Source organism: Rhizopus delemar, genomic scaffold (genome assembly GCF_000149305.1).
Source record: "Rhizopus delemar RA 99-880 supercont3.6 genomic scaffold, whole genome shotgun sequence".
Taxonomy (NCBI): domain Eukaryota; kingdom Fungi; phylum Mucoromycota; class Mucoromycetes; order Mucorales; family Rhizopodaceae; genus Rhizopus; species Rhizopus delemar.
The window spans coordinates 436551-461891 of NW_027137832.1; the positions used below are offsets into that span (position 1 = coordinate 436551).

At 34.5% G+C, this 25341-nt stretch overlaps 13 protein-coding genes across 13 annotated transcripts; 6 read left to right on the forward strand and 7 right to left on the reverse strand.

Moving 5' to 3' along the window:
- Positions 1-186: 186 nt before the first annotated feature.
- RO3G_08142 (uncharacterized protein) lies at positions 187-375 on the reverse strand (the record flags this gene model as incomplete). The annotated part of the gene is made up of 2 exons (XM_067662732.1): positions 187-197; positions 294-375. The coding sequence occupies 2 exons, from the start codon at positions 373-375 to the stop codon at positions 187-189; spliced, it is 93 nt and encodes a 30-aa protein (XP_067518833.1).
- Positions 376-2902: 2527 nt separating this feature from the next.
- On the forward strand, positions 2903-3289 carry RO3G_08143 (uncharacterized protein; the record flags this gene model as incomplete). The annotated part of the gene is made up of 1 exon (XM_067662733.1): positions 2903-3289. One exon carries the CDS (start codon positions 2903-2905, stop codon positions 3287-3289), a length of 387 nt encoding a protein of 128 aa, XP_067518834.1.
- Positions 3290-3981: 692 nt separating this feature from the next.
- RO3G_08144 (uncharacterized protein) lies at positions 3982-4206 on the forward strand (the record flags this gene model as incomplete). The annotated part of the gene is made up of 1 exon (XM_067662734.1): positions 3982-4206. The coding sequence occupies one exon, from the start codon at positions 3982-3984 to the stop codon at positions 4204-4206; it is 225 nt and encodes a 74-aa protein (XP_067518835.1).
- An 876-nt stretch (positions 4207-5082) lies between these two features.
- On the forward strand, positions 5083-6698 carry RO3G_08145 (uncharacterized protein; the record flags this gene model as incomplete). Its single annotated transcript, XM_067662735.1, has 6 exons — positions 5083-5191; positions 5273-5332; positions 5401-5858; positions 5930-6137; positions 6195-6279; positions 6374-6698. 6 exons carry the CDS (start codon positions 5083-5085, stop codon positions 6696-6698), a joined length of 1245 nt encoding a protein of 414 aa, XP_067518836.1.
- Positions 6699-7253: 555 nt separating this feature from the next.
- Positions 7254-8901, forward strand: RO3G_08146 (uncharacterized protein; the record flags this gene model as incomplete). The annotated part of the gene is made up of 3 exons (XM_067662736.1): positions 7254-7450; positions 7514-7792; positions 7845-8901. The coding sequence occupies 3 exons, from the start codon at positions 7254-7256 to the stop codon at positions 8899-8901; spliced, it is 1533 nt and encodes a 510-aa protein (XP_067518837.1).
- A 1146-nt stretch (positions 8902-10047) lies between these two features.
- On the forward strand, positions 10048-10608 carry RO3G_08147 (60S ribosomal protein uL5; the record flags this gene model as incomplete). Its single annotated transcript, XM_067662737.1, has 2 exons — positions 10048-10470; positions 10549-10608. 2 exons carry the CDS (start codon positions 10048-10050, stop codon positions 10606-10608), a joined length of 483 nt encoding a protein of 160 aa, XP_067518838.1.
- A 390-nt stretch (positions 10609-10998) lies between these two features.
- Positions 10999-11696, reverse strand: RO3G_08148 (uncharacterized protein; the record flags this gene model as incomplete). The annotated part of the gene is made up of 4 exons (XM_067662738.1): positions 10999-11094; positions 11147-11245; positions 11317-11643; positions 11694-11696. The coding sequence occupies 4 exons, from the start codon at positions 11694-11696 to the stop codon at positions 10999-11001; spliced, it is 525 nt and encodes a 174-aa protein (XP_067518839.1).
- A 667-nt stretch (positions 11697-12363) lies between these two features.
- On the reverse strand, positions 12364-13070 carry RO3G_08149 (uncharacterized protein; the record flags this gene model as incomplete). Its single annotated transcript, XM_067662739.1, has 3 exons — positions 12364-12456; positions 12607-12671; positions 13046-13070. 3 exons carry the CDS (start codon positions 13068-13070, stop codon positions 12364-12366), a joined length of 183 nt encoding a protein of 60 aa, XP_067518840.1.
- Positions 13071-15856: 2786 nt separating this feature from the next.
- Positions 15857-16335, reverse strand: RO3G_08150 (tubulin binding cofactor A; the record flags this gene model as incomplete). Its single annotated transcript, XM_067662740.1, has 4 exons — positions 15857-15934; positions 15990-16076; positions 16132-16237; positions 16292-16335. The coding sequence occupies 4 exons, from the start codon at positions 16333-16335 to the stop codon at positions 15857-15859; spliced, it is 315 nt and encodes a 104-aa protein (XP_067518841.1).
- Positions 16336-16410: 75 nt separating this feature from the next.
- On the reverse strand, positions 16411-17147 carry RO3G_08151 (uncharacterized protein; the record flags this gene model as incomplete). Its single annotated transcript, XM_067662741.1, has 3 exons — positions 16411-16629; positions 16681-16866; positions 16920-17147. 3 exons carry the CDS (start codon positions 17145-17147, stop codon positions 16411-16413), a joined length of 633 nt encoding a protein of 210 aa, XP_067518842.1.
- A 1239-nt stretch (positions 17148-18386) lies between these two features.
- RO3G_08152 (uncharacterized protein) lies at positions 18387-19238 on the forward strand (the record flags this gene model as incomplete). Its single annotated transcript, XM_067662742.1, has 3 exons — positions 18387-18562; positions 18748-18932; positions 18985-19238. The coding sequence occupies 3 exons, from the start codon at positions 18387-18389 to the stop codon at positions 19236-19238; spliced, it is 615 nt and encodes a 204-aa protein (XP_067518843.1).
- A 422-nt stretch (positions 19239-19660) lies between these two features.
- Positions 19661-21479, reverse strand: RO3G_08153 (uncharacterized protein; the record flags this gene model as incomplete). Its single annotated transcript, XM_067662743.1, has 7 exons — positions 19661-19668; positions 19861-20318; positions 20459-20618; positions 20691-20918; positions 20978-21130; positions 21197-21231; positions 21295-21479. 7 exons carry the CDS (start codon positions 21477-21479, stop codon positions 19661-19663), a joined length of 1227 nt encoding a protein of 408 aa, XP_067518844.1.
- A 620-nt stretch (positions 21480-22099) lies between these two features.
- On the reverse strand, positions 22100-25196 carry RO3G_08154 (uncharacterized protein; the record flags this gene model as incomplete). The annotated part of the gene is made up of 9 exons (XM_067662744.1): positions 22100-22627; positions 22686-22781; positions 22839-23238; positions 23304-23403; positions 23458-23703; positions 23768-23896; positions 23946-24816; positions 24865-25037; positions 25091-25196. 9 exons carry the CDS (start codon positions 25194-25196, stop codon positions 22100-22102), a joined length of 2649 nt encoding a protein of 882 aa, XP_067518845.1.
- Positions 25197-25341: the final 145 nt, after the last annotated feature.

Sequence of the window (25341 nt, forward strand, 5' to 3'; positions counted from 1 at the left end):
CAGCTATCCCTACTATTCAAAAATCTCAATTCCTATGTAGCATAGATGTGCTTAATTAGGCATGACCAAGATGGAATTGTTTCTGATTCCAACTAGTAACACAAATTATCTCATGATGCCATAATTGTTATTATGTGTTGTCAAAAGTATAATTTGGACAGAACAAATTTGTGGATTATATCAGGCTTACATGATGTCTATATAAATGGAAAAACACGACAACACCGCCACATACTATGTACCAGCGCTGGTGTTAACAAAACATGGCCAAAAAAAAGAAAAGAAAAACTTACCTTTATTGGGGCTTACCAAGGACAACGAGATATATGGAGTTCGAACATTTTTCAAGCTGGAATTGGCATAATAAAAGTGCATGATCACTTAACCCGGCTTATTAAGTATCTTCAAATTTAGTGAAGATCACTGGTGAAAGTGCGTACAAACTAAATTTGATTCTATTAATCTTTACATACCAATCCGTAAGATTCGATTGACAACACAAATGATTTCAAAGGCATGCAATCAATGGGCACCCCAACAATAGTAGTTTTCCGAGACCGACAAACGAAACCTATTTGGGATAATTGAATGGATTTATATCAAATATGTATTATAGTATGCGGGTATGCTTTATTAGACTCGTTTTGCTCTTGCTACAAATGTGTAACAGCATCAAACACACATCACAAAATCCGTATCAAATATGTCGCAAGCCTATAATGATTAAATCACTTTTCTTTATGCGCTTATATATAATATAATTTTGGTGATTTGGTAGGGTAAAAAAGAATATAACAATTTTTCTCAATTGTAACATTTAACTAAGTGTTTGTAAGTATGAAAGGCAAAGCCTTCAAAATTATTCAGCTTTGAACAGTCAGATACTTCGCTGGTTCGAGCCATCAACATTTCATTTTCCATGAATCTGCTTCGCTTAATTTTGCTCTTAATAACTGACTAAAATCGCTCAATGGGCTGAGCTCAGATGAATATGATGGAAGATAGGCATATTGACATCCTCAAGATTCATTATTCTTAAATACCCTCAGTTTTATGAGTAGGAACATTATCCATTACCAATAACGTTACTTTATGTGCTTATATTTGTCCATATCATACATTGTAGACTTAAGGAGCCTTAGGTAATGTCCAGCCACAGTTTCTTTGATAATAGTTTTAGAATGACCAGTCCTCTTTCTTCTTTTGCTGGCGCCTGTGGGAGTCTCAGACGGCATTTAATCAGACCAGATTCAGAGACTGCAGCTAAGATAGTGATTACTTTTGCTCTTGCTTTTGACATCACCACCACTGCAAAAGGTCCTTTTTTTTGACAATGCTATGATATCCTTCATGTCAATATAGATGAGAGGTTTATCCAGAAAGACGCAGTCTTCTCAAAGCTCAATGTCGGTCACACTCCATTTACATACCCAGTCAGGGAGTGCTTGAGTATTAGTCTCTCTATTTCTGTCTAGAGGCTGAAACCGAGCTTTTTTCAGTGACAAATGCAATAAGTTACTGTTTCAAATCAGGAGAGAAAAGAAAATTTGGACAGGAAGTAAGAAGCTTAGATAGGTAAATACAAGCGGGTAAGAGAGGATAACATTAAGGGCTTGAGGTGCGAAATACAACTAGGACTTGTAGGAATTGATAAACAAGAATGAGACAAAAATAGGTAAGGATATGTGTAGACAGACAGTCTAATTGAAAGGATAATACTTGATTATTGACTGGGGGTTTATTAATAAAAAAACGAATGAATAATTATACAGAATTCAAGGATGTGATTTAATAAAAGAGTCGGCTTGAATTAATGAGCTCTAGGCTAAAGAATATTCAGGAACTTTAATGTTATATATGAATTTGTAATGAGCTGTAACAACAATTTGCTCTCATTCTTTGAAAACAAATAAAGTGCTGTTTTGGAGATGTTGTAGTATAAGGTAGAATTGTTTCATTGTTCTAACTCCACTCTATCAGTGACACTATGTTGTCAAAAGACAATGATAGCACAAATGACAACAGTAATAAAAAACGCTGTCATTTTATCTTTTTCTTTTTCTTTATGGAACTGCCTCTAAAGATCATAGCAGTTCAAAGTTCAATCGCTGATATTGGATGGAAGCTACAATATATTCCGCTACTCAAGACGCTTGTAGCTAGTGGTCATATCCTTGTGTCACATACATTCTCCTTTTTGAAGTACATCTTTATTCATGAACTGGAAAATAACCCTGCGTTTCCCTTGAAGAATTTCATTAATGTTGACTTTTTTAAAAAAAAGTCTTTTTGTCACTCCCCAATAACTACAAGCCAGACAAACAGAAAGCTTCATCAAAATCAAGAACTTACAAAGGGCTAGTACTCAACTATCGACACCAGTACTTTCAGTGCTGTTCGTACGAGCCAATTAATATGAAGTATGCTAAACAGATAGCATCTTATGAAGCGGTAAAGATTGTCACTGCTTACTTGAATGGGGTCAAGATTCAATTCAGAAACAAAGTTTGTATGTTTCTTAACTTGCTCTTAAAGAAGAACGAAATAATAAAGGCACTGAAAAGCGAGATGAAGAAGAACGGGGGGAACAGAGAAAGAGATTGCGGCAACTATAAAGACAATAACAGAGCAGATAAGCAAGGTCAAACTGGCTATATCGTCAAGAAACATTGAAGATATGCCTAAAGAGTTTTTTTCCTCAAATGATTTAGATGTAATCCGTAATCTTTTTGACTCATATTCGACATATTATCGATTTGCCAAAGGCTCGATCTATTATGACTGTAAAGATAACCCTCTCAAACACATAAAAGCGTACTATAGACTATCAAGCATGTGTGAAGCGCTTCAAAACAAATCATTCAATTGCTTCCCATCAAGAAAGAGCTTCATACAATTGTACATGACGATTGATACGTATATTTTAAATACTCAAATCTTGAAGAATTCCATCATCAGCCACTTGGATAAAGAAGTATTATGGGGAGCCGTTCTTGATGTTACATCAAAGGCGATGAAACCACAAGGAGAAAGAAAGTACATGAAGTTTAGAGGTACGATATACACAGATGGCGTAGGTGTGTCGGTGTTAAAGCAAAGCTACGATACAATGAAGAAAGGTGGCAGCAGTGGTGGAAAGCCAAATTCTATTGAAGCAGATGAATTCCAGTACATTGAGAAGTTGGGAAAAGAAGATTTGTTGACTGGTGTTGGCAAATGTGTATTAATTGATCCTGGACGTCGAGACTTGCTTTACTGTATGCATGAAAAGAGCACTGTTGAAAAATAAAATGATTTTCCGATATACAAGCAACCAAAAAGCAATCGAAACTAAATCCAGAAAATTCAGGAAGCTCAGGAACAACTTGAAGAGAAGTGATTGCAGCAGAGGTTTCCCTGTCGCATTTCAAATCTTCGACTGTTAACAAAGACAAGTTTGTCGAGTATCTTCAAGAAAGAGCCAAAGTCACCCCAGTCATGAAAGCGTACTATTTAAATGAAGATCGCCCTGCAGCAGAAGATCAGGGTGCCGGTGGTTTTTACCCTTTAGAAAAATGAAGCTCTCAAGTTTTATTAATTAGCAACAAGCAGACAAACGGCTAGCCAAGACGCTTAGAGAGAGGTTTGGGAATGATGCTATCTTAATACTTGGTAACTGGTCGGCAGGAAATGTAAAGTATCATGAACCCATTAGAGGCGTCGGGATGAGAAGAATGCTAGCCAAAGAAGGCTTTCAGGTGTACCTCTTTGACGAGTTCCGGACTTCTAGTGTGTGCCCTTCTTGCCACAACGGTGGACTTGAAACGTTTAAAAAAGTACAAAACCCTAGACCATATCAAAGAGAAAAATATCCCGTTGTAGATCGTCATGGCCATTTAAGGTAAGTGCTTTTTATATGCAAATAAAAAAAGAAATAACAAGCTTTCATAATTTCTGCTCAGGTGCAAAAATCAACAATGTTTAAATGACGTGATGAGCACAATGGAAGCTACTGCTAAAGTTCCTCTTCATCGTCTTTGGAATCGTGATATGGCTGCTACGTTAAACTTTAGGCACATCCTTTTCAGCCTGCGTGCAAATGGTGAAAGACCAGAACATTTCTGCAGATCGAAAAAACCTCTCTCCACCGGCTCTAAAAGAAAGAATATGTCGTCATCATCAGCTAGCACTAGTCGACCGACGAAAAGACCAAATAATCCTTTGTAGTTACCGCTACATTAATCCCAGATACAGTGTAAGTCTTTGAACAGTAATATAAGGGGTTGCTCGACAACATTTTTTTGAACATGTGTCTACGAAAAGAACCTGCATTGTCAAATTTGTTTTGTTCACTTGTCTCAAAAAAGTTTGCCGTTCATCTCTTTTACCTTTTAAAGTGTTTAATTTATATTAAATCGTCTCATTTTAGATTAAGACACTGTAGACAAATGATAATCACTGGGTTCCAAAGATTTGATGTATTTGTTTGTGACAGCATTCTCTGTGTCTACGGCATGAAGTTTATTGATGAGTGCAAAATCTTTGGACGAATACGACATTTGACTTTGCTAACCTACGATTTTTAAATTATTATAGTACGACTTTAATTTTAGAAAAAAAGTCCATGAGGCTTGACACACATATGATTTACTTATATTTAAATTAAACTATTACTATTTTTATACAACCAATACAATGTTCACTTTCTATTATTATAACTGTTCATCAATAAAGAGAACGTATTACCTCCCTTTTATTTCCTTACACACAGCTTATTTGAAAAGCATGATTTCTATGAATTTAAAATTTCATTTAGACACTTTCAGGAGTTGTAAATATCATCAGTTTACATACACAAAAAAATGGCTTGATTTATACTTTTATTTATACACATACATGCATCCTTTAATTTAATTTGTTCTTGCGATTCATGATCGAATACTTTGTAAACAAAAATATTAAAGAAAATTACTTAGAAAAACATTGCGTAATAAAGACTCAGAAATTCTTAAAAAGGAAATTTACATGTTTAATCGCATGAATTCTTGTCAATTTTATTTTTAATTCTTTTCATTCAACTTCATTTTCTTCCTTTTTCCTTCAATGTCTTCATTAACTCAATTAAACTCTCAAGAAAACAGCTCATTACCAACAAAGCCTCCTGCTTTTATTTCTCAATTAAATAACAATTCCTCGATTCATCCAATGCCAGGTAGAAAGAAAGAAAACTAGCACTGTCAGTGTCAATCAACAACTTAACATTTCTCTCTTTTCCTTTCTTTTTTTTCTTTAGTTTCTGTAAAGCGCAATAGAGATGGTGTTCATTCAGATAGCAAGAATAATTGTCACTTTCGTAAGTTGACATATAAACATTATGTACACAATCGGCAAGATATCCGTAGTGACTGTAAATATTTATAGAACAATTGACAAGTGATTCTTATCCAGAATCACCACCGCATACACCTTCAGGATCTTTATCAAAAGAAAGTGATGAGATATCAACACATGTAGACTTGTCAGAAAAAATGGAAAATTTAGAGCAAATCGAGCCGCAGCCAAAACGACGATCATCAGCAAAACTTAAATTAAGCGATTTTACGCTTATCAGAACCTTAGGCACAGGTTCTTTTGGCAGAGTTCACTTGGCTCAATCTATGGCCAATCACCAATTTTGTGCTATCAAAGTTTTGAAAAAGAAGGATATTATGAATTCGAGACAAGTAGAACATGTGAAAAGTGAAAGGTCAGTTTTGGCTAAAGTCAAAAATGATTTTATGGTCAACATGTGGGGTTCATTTCAAGATGACGCAAATCTATATATGGTTTTGGAGTATGTTCCTGGTGGCGAATTATTTTCTTTCATGAGAAAGTGCAAAGTAAAAAAAAAAAAAAAAAAAAAGATTTTTTTTTTTTTTTGGTAAACTGATTTAAACCAATTATATTTTAGAAACTAGAAGAACAGACGGCAAAGTTTTACGCAGCAGAAGTACTTTTAGCCATATGCCATCTTCATGAACAAAACATCATTTATCGAGATTTGAAGCCTGAAAATATCTTACTTGACGCTCGTGGTCATATCAAGTTGACTGATTTTGGATTTGCTAAATCTGTGCCAGACATTACATGGACATTATGTGGAACACCAGATTACCTTGGTAAATCGTGGGATGATTCTGAATAGGAAAAAATCACACTAAACTTTTTTTTTTTAGCACCAGAAATCATTCAGTCAAAAGGTTATGGCAAGGCAGTAGATTATTGGGCCCTGGGTGTTTTGATATATGAAATGTTATCAGGGTAATAATGTACCCTTCATTTTTTCGAGTACAAAAATCTAACACAATTTTTTCTTTTCCAGCGTTGCGCCGTTTTATGATGAGAATCAATTTAGACTCTATGAAAAGATAATAACCTGCAAACCTGTTTATCCTCCACATCTCAGTCAAGAAGTTGTAGATTTACTTCGACATTTATTAACACCAGATTTAAGTAGTCGGTATGGAAATCTGAAAGCTGGTTCACAAGACGTCATCCAACACCCTTGGTTTAAATCGATTGACTTTGATGGATTAGTTAAAAGACAGGTACAAGCACCTTATATTCCACTAGTCCAAAATGCTGGTGATGCAAGTAATTTTGATCATTTTGAAGAAGAAAAAGTGCCCTATGGTCAATCGCAACCTGATCCGTATCGTAAATACTTTACAGAATTCTAATACCACCACCGTTTTTCATGTTGATAAATTTGTAAATAATAAAAACATAAACTTGTATCCATTGTAATAAATGATATCATACAAATTCTAAAAAAGGAAAAGAAATGTGGTTGAACTTTTACGTTGTACTCAGATAGATCTCGGTCCTTGAAATGAATATGTAATTCATTGTTGCTTTAAATGGCATGACAACGATAAAAAAGATTGGCTCATTAGTTAGAGAGAGAAAAATAAAAAAAAAGAATAGATGGCTATTGAAATTTATATTAACTATAGCAATACCCTTTATCGGCTAAAGAGATAGATCTAAAAGATAAAATATTTAGTGTTACGATTTTTTTTTTTTTTACTTTGCAGAAAATAATTTTTTAGTAGAAATCAAGTTATCTAGTGAAATTGAAACATATGAGCTCAATATTATCCAACCGGATTTATTCATCGGGATTATTATTTCCTGATTAAATAGGATCTTGAAAAAATGACATAAATAAAATCAGATTAACACCTGCTTCTTTTCAACCGTTTTTCTTTCTTTCTTTATCATTTTAAATAAAAATGGATTCCCGTGAATTGTTTATGCCAAAGTACATGGTGTACTGTGGCTTTGTTGCTGCTATTGGCGCTTTCTCAAACGGGTGGACGATTGGATCAACAAATGTGCCAGCAACAGTGACACACGCTTGTTCCACAGGAAATGCTCATACTTATAATCCTGCATTTCCTGATTGTTTGCCCATGAGTACATCACTATGGTAAATGATTACTGCAAAAAAGAAAGTGTGCATGAACAAATATAATTAAATTATTTTATGTAGGGGTTTTGCTGTTTCTTCATTTTGTTTAGGCGGTCTATTTGGTAGTTTAGTAGGTGGTCATATCCAAACTAAACTTGGACGTCGATTGACTATTGTTGTAAATAATGCTGGCTTTATTCTTGGTGGTATTCTTCTTGGACTATCTGTGCATACAGCTATGTTCATTATTGGTCGTATTCTATGTGGCATTTCTTGCGGTCTAGGTTCCCTGGTCATCCCTACTTATCTTGGTGAAATCTCTACCCGTAAAGGAAGAGGATTGATGGGTACATTTAACCAGTAAATATCTTTTTTTTGTATGTTTGAATGTTTGTTAACCCTTCCATAACAGATTTTTTGTCGTCACTGGTATCTTGCTATCTTCCATTATTGGTTTACCTACTGCAAACGTTCCTTTCTGGCGTCTTAACTTTGCTATTGTTGCTATCCCGGGTATCATTCAAATTTTTGTCATGTACACATGTGTAGAATCTCCTCGATACCTTATTTCTATTGGCCGTGTCGAAGATGCTCTTATTGCTCTCCAAAAGCTTCGTGGTACAGCTGATGTTACAGAAGAATTTTTTGATATTGTTGCTGGTCAACTTGGTAAAAAGAAGGCTGCTCGCATTTTAAAGGAAAACTCGCATGAAAAGGATGCCTTAAAGAATACCAACATGGATGAAGGCTTTGACAATGATGACACCGCTAACGAAAGTGGAAATAAGACATCCCATGATATTGAGGCTGATGATGATGATGAAAGACGCCCACCTATGAATTTGGTTGAAATCTTCAAGGATCCGGTTATTCGCAAGATCCTTGGTATTGTTTTATTCCACCACATGTACCAGCAATTGTCTGGTATGAATGCTGTCATGTACTATTCTACCGCCATTTTTGAATCTGCTGTTTCTCCACAAGAAGCACAATATTATGCTATTTACACTACCCTTACTAATTTTGGTATGTCCATCGTTGCTATGTTTTTGGTAGATCGTTCTGGTCGTCGACCATTGCTTCTCGCTGCTGAATTTGGTACTTTCCTCTTCTCAGTCCTTCTTGTTGTTGGTTACAGATATAACATTGGTAACCTTTTGGTGGCCTCTGTCTTTTTATATGTAGCTAGTTTCGCTATTGGTATTGGTCCAATTCCCTGGATGATTACTTCCGAATTAACCCCCATCTATGCATCCTCTGCTGTTGGTGCTGCCTGTACAGCCATGAATTGGGCCATGAATTTTGTCATTGGTCAAGTTTTTCCTGTTATTTTTGCAGCAATTCAAGGTTGGTCTTTCCTTATTTTCGCCGTTATTTGTGCTATTGCTTTCTTGTTTACTTTCTTCCTTCTGCCTGAAACTAAGGGAAGGTCCATTGAAGAAATTGTTGAAAGCTTCCACCGCCATTAACAAATTGAAAAATATATTTGTCTTGCAAAACATATTTTCCCCTACTCCCTCTCCTTCTCTTTTTATAGGAGATTTGTACTTTTTATTGTAAATAGTTAAGAACAATCAATTAATAAACTGTCATAGAAAATGATTTTTTTCGAGCCTCACACTCGCTTATAAACTTCTATTTGCGAAGTATTAATATATTATAAAGATTTAGACATTAATGTAAACTGACTGTTTTATCAATAGAGCTTCCTATGTGTTTAAAGTTAATTTGAGATATAAATGTGATACGTGTGATCATTGAAGGGGTTTGCATATAGCAGAATTCTTAACACTCGTTTTTTTTTATCAACGATTAATTATACTTTAGGGCGTTTTATATACATTTATTCATGCTAACTATACTTGTAAAGAGATAAAGAATGGAAAGTTTTGCAAATAAGGTGCTTTAAGTTACTTTAAAGAAGTAACAATGAATTCGTATGTTGTATAGACATTTACAGATATGTTTTCTGACTCTACTTGTTTATTAAAGTCAACATGATGGATCTACGAAAGCTATTTTATTAAACACTATGTCTGTATTTATTGAGAATTCATTCTTTTACTGTATAACAAGAACATTAACTTATTACACAAGACGCACCTTCGAACAATCCTTCAACTACGATTTGGTTAGAACCTATTGAACTTAAGTGTATGAAGCCAGTAGCTTCCTTTTATGGAAAATATTGCGCTGGGATTTAAATATGGAGGAGGAATCCAAGCTTTGACATAACAAACACTCTAGATTAAGCACACGGTTATGAATCTCCTCTTTTCCACCGTCAACAAATTTGAAGGCAATATACGATGGTAAATAAAAGACAAACAGGAAATGGATGGATGGATTAGAATAAATAAAAGATACATGAATTTTATTGGATAAACTGACAGCAGAAAAAAATGGCAGATTACACATCTACTCCCCAATTCAGCATTCAGTACAGCATCCATTTAGACAAATTGTAGACATTCTCAGCCTCTAAGATGTTATTAGATCCTAATAATCTTTATTATTTCAAAATGTTCCTTCCATCCATTTCATTAAACTTTTGAATTGTAACGACTAACGATATAGAAAAATAGAGTGCCGAACAAAAGACTCCCGTTAACCCCATGCGTAACCTCAGAATTGAAAAGTTGGTTCTTAACATCTCTGTTGGTGAATCTGGTGACAGACTTACTCGTGCTGCTAAAGTACTTGAACAATTGACTGGTCAAACCCCCGTTTACTCCAAGGCCCGTTATACCGTTCGTTCTTTCTCTATTCGTCGTAACGAAAAAATTGCTGTTCATGTTACTGTTCGTGGTCCTAAGGCCGAAGAAATCCTTGAACGTGGTTTGAAGGTTAAGGAATACGAACTCAAGGCCCGTAACTTCTCTGAAACCGGTAACTTTGGTTTTGGTATTGATGAACACATTGATTTGGGTATCAAGTACGATCCTTCCATTGGTATCTACGGTATGGACTACTACGTCGTCATGGGACGCCCCGGTTATCGTGTCTCTCGCCGTAAGCACTGCAAGTCTACCGTTGGTGTTACCCACCGTATCAAGAAGGTAATGAAAAGCATTAAATTCATGTAAAAAAATATTAATAAAAAAAACCCTCAATAGGAAGAATCCATTGAATGGTTCAAGAACCGCTTCGATGGTGTTGTTAGCAACAAGGCTTAAATGAAAAATAAAGATGTTTTGCTTTTGCGCTAAAATAATATACTTTCATATTTCATTGAATGTAGTTTGAGATAAAATAATGCAAATCTTAAATGATCCCTTTCTATTTCCATTCCACATTGCATTTATACAGTCAATTGTGCAGCTGGCCGAATCTAGCAATCTACAGTTTTTTCTGTTGATAATGAATTCATTCTTTATTATTGTGGAGGAGGAGGGCGGAATCCTGGGGGAGGAGGTCCAGGAGGAGCGCCTGGAGGAGCAGGGCGGAAACCCATTGGTGGAGCACCTGGCATAGGTGGTCTGAATCCTGGAGGAGGAGGGCGGAATCCGGGTGGTGGTGGTGGCTATAAAAAAAGGTGCTTAATATTATCAATTAAAAAGTTCACATTAATCTATGCTTACCATAGCTTGACCAGGAGCTCCGGGAGGAGGTCGAGCGTATGGAATGGGAGATGCTTGATAACCAGGTCGAGGTTGCATCATCTATACAAATATCATAAGTATACATAGCACCTTCCCACAAAAGAATACTTACACCAGGAGCAGGACCACCGATGCCACGGATAGGACCAGCAAGACCAGCCATTGGTCCACCCAATGGAGGAGGAGCAGCAGGCATACCACGGCCCATAGGCTAAAACAACAAAAAGGAAGAGAAATAAATAATTCGACAAATAACACATCTACTTATTCTATTCCACTTACTCTTCCAATGCCAGTACCAGCCAACATACCAGTACCTCTTGTTCTAACATCATCCATAGATGGTGGGGGAGGGCCGTCAACGCTGATGCTAATGATCGTTTCACCTCGTAAAATAATCAAACCCAAAGTTCTCTTCATTTCTTGTTCGGTTGTATTATTGCTTTTGGCCTTTGATTTCACTTTTCTAAATTCTTCACAATCTGCTAAAACAAGATTCATGTGTTTATCGAATGCGAGCATTTGACCTGTCAGTACACGTGAATCCGACATTGTAACTCGAAGTCGGTAATTCACTAAATTCGCCATTTTACTACTACTTGTCTTGGTCTATTATTGTCAATACACGCGTTTATATTCCAATTCTCATTTCTTTTTACCATTTTTTATACTATTTGACTCTAACAAGGAAAAGACTGGGATCAATGTAAAAATGGGTCGAAAAAAAAAATGAATAAAAAATCCAACTTGGAGCACTTTTTTCCACTTGGAAATTAACAATTCAATCAGCGCGAGTTTATGTGTGTGTGCATATGTGGCTTACGAATTGAAGGATTTCTGAATCCCCGCTATGACGCAAATTTCGAAAGGCGTCCAAAGGCAGCAAAGCCAGAACAGGTGCTTTTAATATTACTATTTGTTGCTGTATTAAAGATTACATTCATTTTTGCTTCTGTACACATACAAAGGTAAAAATCAAGGCTCAATGTTGGTTTGCTTTTTTCTTTTAAATGTTTACATCAGTTATCCAGTACTAAAAATTTAAAGTTTGTTAAAGAGAGAAAAGGCGCAAAAATGTAATTTTATGTAATAATTCAAAAAGATAAACTTTAAAATGGTTTGAAAAAGTATAAAATTGTAGTGGCAATAAAATAGTTTGATGGAACTGTTTAATAAGTGAAATATATATATTAAGTAAAATGGTATATAAAAAACATATGGTGAAAAAGAGGTACATTCCTTCTATAGTCATTTTATTAAAATCGATAATATCCAACATTAAGCTGAAGGAAAAATGATATGAAAAAAAAATCGGATCATTGAATATGGTCATTTCTCTGCTTCCTCCAGTATTGGTACTAACTCAACATAGCAGTCTGGAGTATAAGCTGTCCGTCCCATACCAAAACTTAATTCTTCAGTCTAAGATCACATTTTGACACATATATTTGCCCTATTCCCCCCATTCTTATCATTTATTTTACAAATCAATATATTCAAACATTATCACATTCTATTCCCATTTGCCTTTGACTGACTATACGCTTACTTGTTGCACCTAGATTAGCTTACATTATAATTCGATCTTATCAAGCTGCTTGAAGCCGTTTTCAAGTTAATACGCTCTATAGCTTGCTCTATTTTAACGCATACTTTTGATTAAACTTATTTTATGTTTCTCGGCGTATGGAAGACCGATTGTTATTTGTGAAAAAAATATTTATATTTTCTCTTTGCTGTTCTACACAGCAAATCCAAACGGCAAATAAACCCCCTTGTTTATAATAGATTAATGTCTATATTTTATCATGTGGTTTGGTTGAAATTTATGATTTGTCGTTTCCAACAATACCTTTGTACGTACTTTGTTTAATGCAAATAGAAGCAATATTTACGCGAATTATTTTACATGGAAAGGAAGATACAAACCAATAAAAAAAGCAGCATATTATTATCATGAATAAGAATGAGAAATCACTAAGGTCAATTTAGCACATTTGACAAATTTTACTGAAAGCTTTTCTTTTATAAGACATTGTTTATATATGACTAAGGCAAAGTGACTTGTCTAAAACAATCTACATATATGTAAGAGTAACTTTCTTTTTCATTTCATTTTATATAAAAATTAAGTCATTTTAGAGCATCATTAAAGAGTCCAATTTTAGAAAAATGGTTATTGCAAAGATGAAGAACAAAGTCTTTTTTAACTTTATTTTTTAGCGCTTTTTAAAAGAAATAGTAAGAGGTCTTTAAAATTTTATGATGGATTTATGCAGATTGGTGTACAAAATAATAATGTGCGATCTTTAATCTTAAAAATCATTAAAATAAACCATTTATCTTTAAAGAAACCTCTCCATAAATGAATACAGTATAATTTTTTCGGCTTAAGAGTTGAGTTGTTCCATGTAAATCATTTCAGCAAAAAAGGTAAAAGATAAAAAATTGATAGTAAGAATGTGCAATTCAATTCGATCAGTATAATGAGAAAGAAGGAATATATATTCAAAACCAAATATCCTTTTTTTTTTTTTTTTTTTTTTTTTTTTTTTTTTTTGCAAACTGTCATGCTATGCTAAAGGACAAAATCGGGTTAGAAAAGCAATTGGTTCCTTAGATATGATGAAAACTAACCGTAAAAAGATGTTGCTATTTATCACTGCAAGCAGTGTGGCCACGGGTGCTGGTGATAGTTGTTCAGCTCTATGTATCGATTCGGATATCCTAATTACAGTACAGCAAATTACTATGAGCTGCAAACGTTTCAAACTGTCGATGGATTCCCTAAGCAGCCCAGTTATAAAAAGCTTATTCTGATTTATATGACTACCAGGTACATACCGTACCACACGTTTTTGCTATTAAAGTTAGTAAAGAATCTGAAAGAGTAAAATCAAAAAATCGTAACAAAAATGGTTGATAAATAATTTATATAAGCTTTGAAACTGTGCTGAATTTAATAGTGAAATAGCTTCTTTTGAATTAGAGATTTAATATAAATCAGCAATTTCTAATAGTCACTCTTCTTTCTATAAACACATTCTAATAGTAGGCTTGAATACAAGGGTTGACTTCATTCAATAAGTTACTTGGTTTCTTTAATAGTGTCATGCAACCTTGCTATAGGTATGATTATATAAAGTACAAATTCAAATGAAAAGCAAACTTTGGAAAACACCGATACAAAAGTACAAATGATATGTCTCTTGATATTGAAAAAAAAATTCTGGATCCTTGTTTGGATTAGTAGCTTATATGCTTGATCACTTATATTTATCAATTTAAATATATTAAGATAAACATACTCGTTATATCATCATGTGTATGTCTCGAAAAGAGCTCTAACAAATTGTGTAAGGAAATCATACACTCTCTTGATGAATATTGTTACCTAACTATATCAATGAAAGAGTATTTTTATATTGCAAAATGTTATTCATCTCATATACAATATGTCCTAGTGCAATACCTAATGATTGGAAGATTTTGATGTCTCAATGTTGTTGTATTGGTTTTAATGTCACAATTGACATGAAGTGGATATGTTACTTGATTCATATGATTCTGGCTACTTTTCTATAATGTATGTTGTTGTCATTAACTTGTTTGGTATTATTACAATTTTTATCGTTTTTGTTATTTAACTTGCATCATTTATGACATTGCTGCACATACTAGGCCATTCTCTATACTTACGATTAGTATATGATCGTTACATATCACATCTTTCAATCTTAAAAGGAAGTGCCAGCGTATTGAATGCTCTGTTTGCTCTTATTTAGAAAATTGTCAGTTATTGATAAGTTTATTAAGTGTTCCATTACTCTTCCTTAGACTGTCTTTTCTTATTTTTGACACATTTATTAATTGTAAGTTTCTTCACAATGTTTATCGTTCAACTTCATAGATTCAACTCCTTGTCCCTTTTTAGTAATGTTACCCAAGCTTCTAGTCTTTATCCAATCCTACATCTTCCCTCTTGCTATGAATATCCAAGCTGTTATAGATGAATGTTATAAACAATTGATGCGGAATCAAAGCTCATGCGGTCAAAGTAGCCAGCTTAAAGGAGACAGTCTACAATCGAGGCAATACAGTACTATCACTACATAGCAAACTTATGCTAGCTACATGGATAAAGATGTAAATAATGTTTTTTCATCTATATACAATCATTCCAAAGCAGTAGGGCCATTTGCTACGAAATCAAGTTGCATGTCAAACCAAGCTCTAAAGACAGATCTTTTCAATATTGCAGTGCCTCCAGTTTCTGCTAATTTGATGCATTAGGCTTAGATATTATCATCAGCTCTTGTATGAACGTTCATGGTTCTATAAACGAAATAGAGTGCCCCATATAATTAAAATTTTCGCAGGTTACAGCAAAGTGGCACCATAAATGTCATGGAGCATTCTGAGTTACATCATGACCGGAACACCTATAACGTTAAATTGACCACCGACGTCCGTTTCAAATGATGAAAGAAGTACACCTTACAGGAATAAATAACACTAATAGGCTTACAAGCCAAACGTTTATTTTTTATAACATTTTTTTTTTTGAAAGAATTGATAATTGAAGAAACAAAGAGAATCGTACAAGTATTGGATATCTTACAGATATGAACAGGATAAGCTGCAAAAATCACAAATATGTGGCACCACTAAAAGCTCTATATTAGATTGAGATCAATTGATAAAATCATTGGAGCCAACATAGTTATCAAAAAAGGTTTTACAAATTGTAGCATAGAGCATATACATCAAAAAAAAGTGGTTACTGAAACATGTACGTAAAATACTACACAGGGTGTTTTTATTATACGTCGGCGGATATCTCGGAAAGGGTAGTTTGAGCTTCCTGTAACTCATTAGCATCGGAATTATCACCATTTTCCTATACAATTTCTTTAATTTTATCTCATTTATCATTTTCTAGCTTCTTCATTTACCACTTGGGCTTCTAAATCTTGATAAGCTTTTGCAAGTCTTTTCTTTACATCTGGAATCATTTGAAAAGTTTCCTCGAGAACTTCTTTCTATTTTATATGAGACTAAGTTGCTTTGATAAGTTTATAAAATTTGTATATTTACTTGTTTTCTGACATCGGCCTCATCTGCCCCATCAGCAATAAGCTTATCAATACGCTTTTGTTGCTGCTCTGCTTCTTTTTGATAGCTGATATGCTCTTTGTGAATTCTAAGCAAAATCTCTCAGTTGCGATCGTCTTGAGAATAGTTTTATTTATTTTACCGTTTAACAACGTTTGTTTTGATTTTCAATTGACTAAGGGGCATTTTATAAAAAAAAAAAAAAGGTGCAGTAAAGCTTTTTATGTTTTTTATTCAAAGTCCGATGGTTTTTTAATGCGATTAATAGTGTTCAGTTTTTTCCTTTGGAGGAATGCGGTCCATGTCACCCTCTGTAAATTCAGTATTCATGGCCTTGACCCAATCAATTTCAATCTTGAAAGGACCCTCTTGACGGTCCATTAATGAAATACCAACTGTTCTTACTTTTTGTCTAAACATCTCAATTTGATCTTGTTGAATCATTCCATTGTTAGTCAAAACGAAATCTTTAAATGGAATCTAATCACAATTTTCAGTAAAAGCTCCCTTTATCGAATATATGCTGCTTACCATCACTGTTTCCCATTTTCCAGGTGTATGTAAAAATAAGCGATGTTGAAATAAATCTGTCTTTACTACGCCGTCTGTTTGAATATTTACAAAGTATCTTCTGTTGTCCCCTTTCACTCGTAAAGCTAAGTAACGAAATAAGGTAGTATCCCAGCAAGGTGTTCCAAATAAAGTCTGTTCTCTTTGCTATACAAACATATTTTATATGTTTTGATCTTTTTGTATGTCTGTCTGCTTACTTTTGTACGAAGGGCAGCATAGCCACTTTGCTTTATTTCTGGGTCGGCAGGAAGTTCAAGAGAGATATTTCCATGGAACTTTCCTGTCCCTTCAGGTGTTATTTCTAAATGTGCCTCAGAAAATCCACCAATATCTTTGTCGCAGCCAGTAACCCAACCGGAAAGATCATTTTTTGTGTTGAGAGATGCCAATGGCATTTCTTTTTGCCAGCCTTTCAGGCCGTCCATGTTGAAAGCTTTAAATGAGAGTGAATATGTAAAAGTAAGCACATGTTACTGTATATATGTCAAAATACCTTTTATACTTGATTCAGTAAATTCTACAGCTGTTCGGCGAAAAATTGAAAACATGTTTAAAGAAAAGATTTTTTTGAAAGGTGGGTTGTAGGTTGAAATGTCGAGAGTGTTTAATCGGAGCTAGATATGGGTGTTCCTTTGATGATTTTTTGAGCATTGAGCTTAATATATTTATGATCATGTTAGGAGGCCAAAGCCCTAAAGCAAGCTTATTCATTAGTTTAAAAAAGTTGGACTCAGCAGAGTCTGTTAGAATTAGCGACCATGTTACAGTTATAAAGACTCTTACCATTTAGCTGGAATAACCAAAAAACTGAGTCACATTGTATTTTTTTTTTCATCACCTATTTCATAATACATTTTGGACTTCGCTATTCAATGATGTATCCATTAGTCCAAATATTGTAAACCAGACAAAAACGCATTTTTTTACTATATTTACAATTGATGGTAGAAGCACTGTATTAAAAATTAAATTATGAAAATGCGAACTGGTTTTAAAATTGTGTGTGAATAATTTCAAAAAAATAAGGGAATCAATTTTCAATAATCCAAAAAAAAAAAAAAAAAAAATCAATAGGAAACAATAACGCTCTACTCCTTTTCCTTTTTATATTAATGTCATTACCCATTTCAGCAACTCATCGAGCATCTTTTGATGACCTAGTCATTTCGTCTTCCCCATCTTCAAATTCTTCGTTTCTTTCAACAAGCATCGGTAAATCTGAAAGTACATCTCCTCAAAGTGCATCTTATGTTCAAAACGCACCCACCATTCAATCACCACCTAGTGGTGGTAGCAATCAAATAATCAGACATCCAAGCAATCATAATGGTCGCTCTCAAAGACAGTCCAGTTCTGCTAGTCTTGACAGATCAATGTCACAGTGCACACAGAGACCAACTTCGCCTGTCACGTCGCCATCTATACATAAATCGCTCAATGCGCTGGACGCAAAACTAATTGCTCGTGATGTAGAAAGGTCAACGATGCATTTAAGAGGAGAAGACATTATTTCTCCTTCTTCACCCAGTGGTTCCAACTTTTATTTTTCCCCATCTAATGCCGCAAGCAATAATACCGTCGTAGGTGGTAGTGTATCATTTCAATCTATGGCAGCGCCAACAACGACATCTACACAATACCATAGACAAAATAGCTTCAGTAACATGAGCAGTATCACATCCACCATGTACTTGAATAATGCAAACAATAATAGTAGTAACAGTGGTGTGTTTACAAGTTCTCAGGAAGATGCTTGGCAAACTCTCTGTGTCCGTGTATTACCGTTGTTCAATGGAGAGGGAGTAAAAGGTTCTATTGAAGATTTAAATGAGTTGCTGAGGTAATAGTATTTTATTCTTGATATTTTTTTTATTTGAAATTTTAACCAAAAGTAACAACCAGACGTTGCCTATCAGACCCTATGTCACCTCAATTTTATCATGACATAGAAGCGTTATTAAGAGATGGAATGTTTACTTTGAATTCTAAAATGTTTGGCGTAACAGATGAAAAGTTATTAGACAGATTGGTTGAGCAATGGTCATTTTTTTTCTCATATGCATTGCCTTACTTTGAGGCTGTCTTCTTGCCTCTTCAAACAGACATTATATATCGATCTGCTGATGAAGCTGAAGCATGGAATGTAAGAAATATGGCCATGAGAAGTTTCAGGGACAATGTTATTCTATTGCAAACAAAACGTCTTGAAGGTAAAGATAGGATGTTGCGTATTTAATTATGCGATTAACGCAGTCTGTTTAGATGTATTCAACAAATTATTTACTGATTTTGGATCTTCACAGAACCCTGCTGCAACTGCTGCTAAAATGCTCCAGATGACTTCTCTCTTGGCATCTTCACCTGATCATAATGAGGAGATTGAAAGAGTTTTAAACAATCTAAAGGCTAATTGGAAGATTATGATGAGAAAAGGTGATCGAAGAGGATTTGCCGGTGTGCGTAAAGTACTACCAGCTGAATCAAGTAACCATATTTTTGGAACACTCCAACAGTAAATTTACAAATACATTACCATCTCTGTGCGATATCTATACCTTCTCATTTTTATATAACCCACATTACCTTTGAAGCAGCTTTTTAGAATATGTCCAATAAACAAGTGTGTATTGTAATTTAAAGGTCTTTTCTTTATTAATAAGATTTATGTTTTAATATGAAGCATTCAAGTTAGATGTGAAAATAAATGTAAGGTATAGCAAATAATTTATAATATTTGAGGATATCGCTTCTTTTTTTTTTGTTTTTGTACAAAAAATAAACTTAAACACAGCTGCTTCCCTTTTCCCAATCAAAAGAGTTGATGTTTGGTTGTTGATTCTATTTGTGCAAAAGCGAAAAAAAAAAAGGAAAAAGTTAGCGAATAATACACATGTGCTATAGTGACGTCTTACAAGGTTAGGCCTAGAAGCAGCATAGATTACTCCTCTATAAAATAAAGATAATTATTTAAAAGTTCCTTTCGTTTTCTCGTCGGTGCTTACTTATAAAAAACTCTATTCCCTTTGGTATAGTTCTTAAGTTTGCTCCACCTTAAAATGTTCCGCTTGCAATTGATTTGTGAGGCCGCTAAAAGAAACATTTTAACTGAGTTGTATGACTGCTTGCTTTATATTTTACCTTTCAGGATAGATCGAGAAGACAATGTTCTCTCTGGTTCGCAAGATTCAACCTTTTCCCAAACGCCAGCGATGCCTCCGGGGACATCATTTTGAGACCACCATTTTGCTCTCCAAATAGCATTGTTGTAATAAACATTGACTCCACCAGTATAGGCGACTGAAGGAGACCAAGGGAGGGTGCTAGCACAACGAGATGAAATTATTGCAGCAGTGGATGTTGTACTTGGGACAGCGCTAGATTTAGTATAAAATGTAGTAGTAGACATGCTAGCAGATGGTTGGACTGATTGAGGAGTGCTAGATATATTAATTCTAGATGAGGAGGCATTGGTACCAGATGGTAATGTTTTGGAAGTATAAGATCCGGAAGTTGAACCACTATTGTCATTGGAACATGCCATTATAGGCAGCCATTCTGAGCTAGGACTAGAGGAAGGAGCCGAAGAGGCATACCATCTAGCCTATTATTGTTTGAAATTAGTTGAAAAATTCATTATAAAGATACTTTGAACTTACAATCCAAGTATATCCACTGTTTTTTTTTTAGAATAATATTAGTTGATAACATAAATACAAATTCATGCTTGATAGCTTACTTATAAGAAACTCTGCTTCCTCCACTATAACCGGTACCACTAACATAAGCAGGTGCAGTGCATGGTAAGAAATTAAACTTGCCATTACAGCTTGAGCCAGAGGATAGCCCATTCTTTAGAAAAGCCCCAAATTTGTTATTTCCGTATGCTTGCGAAACATCTGTTCAAACCAAATTATAAGAAACACTCTTTTGAAGTAAGGTCTGGAAGCTTTTTCTTCTTCTAACTTTACCCCAAAACATAATACCTCCAAAACTAGGAAAATTATTTCTTGTATCTAAAGCAATGTTAAGCAAAGTCGAAGCAGATACATAACCACTACCAGCAGCTGAAGAACTGGCAGGAGCACCTATATAAACTTTCACATTAGGATTGGGAGACGAGGTACGTGCCCAATTATCCCAAACACCAAAGTTCCACTGAGTTGTGTTAAAAAATTGAAGACCACAAGGATTGTTGTCTTTGTTTAATTTTAAAAGTGGGTTAGTTCTTGTTCTTTCTAAATTATAAATGCTTTACAGAATTGAACATAGATCGCGTCAAATGAAAAACTATTTAGGGTAGCTTGGAGGTTGGCATCAGGGAACACACATTGCGGAGCGGCAGTAATGTAATATTTTTTTGAAGCGTTGACAAAATGTGAGCTTAGCGCTTGCAAAAAAGTTGTATAATCTATATGCACGTATAAACAAAGTTATCTGTACCTTTTCTTTTTGTTTATTTTTTCTATACACCTACGGTTAGATCCGCCACCTTCAATATCCAAATCGATACTATATACATATGAAGGGTTTAGATATTTTGTTTAAGATGAGTCTGTTCGGAAGCAAGTATACCCGTCTAAGATAGCATCACCAAATGGACGAATGGATGATTCACCACCAAGAAATAGATTCCAAATAGTATCAGCAAATGAGGTAGCTTGAGAATCAGACTGGAATCCAACACCGCCCGTAGCCCCACCCAAAGAAAGGGTAACTAACTTGCCCTTTGATTGGCAATACTTAATATCAGGGGCCATTGTTTGACAATTGGCTAGAGTAGTTCCGGGAAAAGTAGCATTATCAACATTGTTACATGTCTAAGAAATTATTAGTCTGTTGTAATAAGACATATTCTTCTTTTTTCTACATTGGCAAGGTTGATTTGAGGCGTACCATCAGGACCGAAGAAAGTTGTTAAAAAGGAAATTGGGAATACGTCAACAGAATCATCATCACAATAAAAGCTTATGGACTTTTGCCAGCCTGATCTGTCCTGTCCATTGGCAGCACCAAAAGAATTCTGTCCCCAATCTTTTTTTATATATGTTTATTATTTGGCTATTAAAAAGCGTGTTTGTACTTACAGCCTACAACGTTATGATTACAAGCATTCTAGAATAAGAAGTGCTTAATGCAATGGTCAACTTTATACGAACATTATTTAAATTTACATCAAATGCTGTAGTTATTCCAAGAATTGCAGAGATAACGACCAAGGTTTTTTTCATTTGCAACAAAGAAGAAAGAGAGAAAAAGAGGAATCTCATAAACTGATTCTACTTTTTAGCAACAAAATTATTAATTGAAATATCGTCTAAATGGCACCTATTTTTTTTTATTCTAGAATAACAAAATACCATTTTTTCTATTATTATTATTATTTTCCATTCAAAACCTCTTTAGCTATTTTACATCCCCATTGAACCTTTTCTATGTCTTCTTGTTCAAGCCCAGATTTTTTGCATTGAACGACAGTTCCCAACATGAAAAACAAAAGACCTTGAGAAAGAGTTCTAAATTCGCGTACTCTGCCAAATATGTTTGCAACTGCCTGTGCTCCTCCAGCATGTAATTGTAAAAATATGTTTGCAAACAATGTCTCCAAGAAAATACGGCCATTCTTTTGTAAATTCATAAAATTCACGCTTTTTAAAATGACAAGAGTCAAGGCGCCATCAGCAATCAAAGAAGCATAAAACTTTGCCATGTTTACAATTCTGCTTAATCGAATATCTTTGGATTCAATATAATTTTCATTGGAACTTCGCTCCAAACCACCTACGTCGCTTTCACCACATTCACGAAGGAAATCCCACAGACAATATTGAAAAGTCACTTTAAAAGAGTGGTCCACTTCACATAATCTCTTACTAACAAGCATGTAATATGGATTGAAGGTTTTTTCCTAATAAAGCGATTGTTAAACAGTCTGATTGTTACACACATATTTTTTGTTCCCTTACATTTCCTGTACATTGCAACATCACGCGACAAATTTCTCTCTGCTGTATTTCATTCAGACCCAATTTCAATAACTTTTCAAATGCATCTAAATAATCCTATGTCATCATAATTAACTGAGTAAAGAAACAAAAAGGGCAAGTGGCTTAACAAACCTCTGCACTCATAATTGTGATAAAAATGGTTCTACGAATATCTGTATTCATCCCTTGTTTTCTTGCGAGCTTCAAAAGCGCTTCTTGCATTGATTGATCTTTCTTTAAATCATCAGGCATCTTATTTGAGCTGTACTTGCTTTCCGTGCCAACTAAATTATCTTTCCATGAAGCACCAACAAGCCACCATTTACCCTTAGTTTCAACATTGTGAATATCTTCCAAGCTGACACGCAAAGGCTCGGTGCTGCGGAATACTCTCTTCTTTGACAATCCATTCAGAAATTTCTTCATTTTTAAAGCCAATTCTTTATCACCTGTACCAGCAGCTGTTTGTTTATTCTTGATTTTGTTGTTTTTTACATCAGCAATTGTTTCAAGCATAAATTTATGACGAATACTGTAGAAGAAGAAAAAAAAAGTTGGTTAAATATCAGTAGTTAAATATTTTTCAGACAAACTTACGAAATTGTTGAGGGATCGCGTTTAGCAGTTTCTTTTTGGATTTCATCAATAATATGCTTCAAAGATGCAGGATCATCACTACGCAATTCAGCTCCCGCGGCTGGAAAAAAATAATTAGAAAAAACCAAGATACACTTTTACATAATATACTTACTTCTGATAATACGCAGTAAAAGTTCAACATTGCCTTCATCAAGCTCACCAATTAATACACGAACTAGATCGTAAATAAGGATACATGATATAACTTGAAAGTTATATAATTCCAAAATCAGTGTAAGCAGGTTTTTTGTCTCTTTATATCCTTCTGATCCTTCGTTATCATCAAGCTTATTTATCCTTCTACATTTGTTGTGTTCCTTTTCATAAGTCTCAACAAGCGTTTGAACAAAGTGAGCAGCTATACAGCAATAATAAAGTAAGAAACTGTATGATACACAGTAAATTATGTTCTTCTAATTTACCAAATTCAATGCCAATCAAACGATAGAGACTAGCAACAATAGTGGCATATGTGATTACAAATGAATCCAATAGGTTTGATCTTTGTGAAATAGAGCTGATGATTAGTTCAGTGATAGTTGAAGTGACATCTAAATAACAGTTAATAAATACAATTTAAAGAATAGCAATAAAAGTTACCATGACGTGGGTATGAGCTGTAGCATTTCTCGATTTCGACCAAGATACTTTCAATATTAAGTTCACTCAATCTGTTAAGTTGACCTTGAAGTTGTTTCTGCAATCTTATTTGTTGTTCGCTCTTTCCTGAAGCTGCTTTCCTTAAATGTGGAGGAACATATTTCGTTAACATAGCACTTTTTGATTGCTCTTCAATGGATGTCTTGGCATGTATTTGGGTATCTTCTTTGTCTTTCTTGCTTTTAACTGATATTTCATTCACGCTAGATGTTTCACTTTCTTCCCCAATATCATCATCTTCATTACTGCTACTAATTCCTTCCTCTTCTTCATCGTCCTCTTCCTCCTCCTCTTCTTCATCGTCTTCTTCTTCATCGTCTTCTTCTTCATCGTCTTCTTCTTCACTATCCTCCTCCTCTTCGCTATCAAATCCTTTAAAAATATCGTTGCCGTATTCTTCATCTGAACCCTCATCTGGATCTTCGCTTTCTTCATCACTTGGAAAACTATCAAATAATCTATCCACAGTTTTTTCAGCTTCTTTCTCCATTGATTTTTGTTTCAATTGAGCTTGTTTTAGTCTTTTTTCCTTTAAATACTCAAGATCATCCACCTCATTGGTTTCGGTATCCATTTTACCAAGGATATCCATTAAACCATCTTCTTCAAATTCTTTTCCAAGCTTCTTCTTTTTCTTATCCATTCCCAATTTCTTTTCCCAATAGGCAATCTCTCTATCATCTTCAGCGAGATCCTCATCAATCATTTTATCTCCACCACTAACCAAGTTGTCCGATACCAGTAATTTGTAAAGCTCTGGATTCTTTTTAGACAAACGCTTCATAGCCTCTTCTTCGCTTCCAGATGAACGCTTTACAGTTTCCTCTTTCTTATGTTTTTCGGGTTCTGCAAAACTTACTTTCTTTTGTCGTTTGTTAGGCTGTACAGATTGTTCTGCAGGAAGTGATCTCTTTTTATTTTGATGTCTTTCAGCCTTTCTTTTGCCTTTTTCAGCACGTTTTTGCTTTCTCAATTCTTTACGATTCCCGATCTTGCTTATAAATTTCTTTCCAAATTTACGATCGTCTTGCTCTAAATAAAAAATAGATCAATACAATTTACTTCAAATAAAGATAGACTTATACCTTCTGATTCCAGCTCTTCTTTCATTGCACGAGGCAATACTGATCCAGGTGTTGGACCACGCTTATTATATCCTTTTCTTTTATTAAAAGACGATGCTGGTGCCATAGTATGTGTATGATGGAAAATATAAAAAATATTTTTATGGCACTGCTTTTTTCTTTCCAACTGACTTGGAATTTTTAAGTAACAGCAGTCAATAGGAAGTGCAACTCACAAGTGCTCTTTTTGTACTTCGAAAGCAAAGCATTAC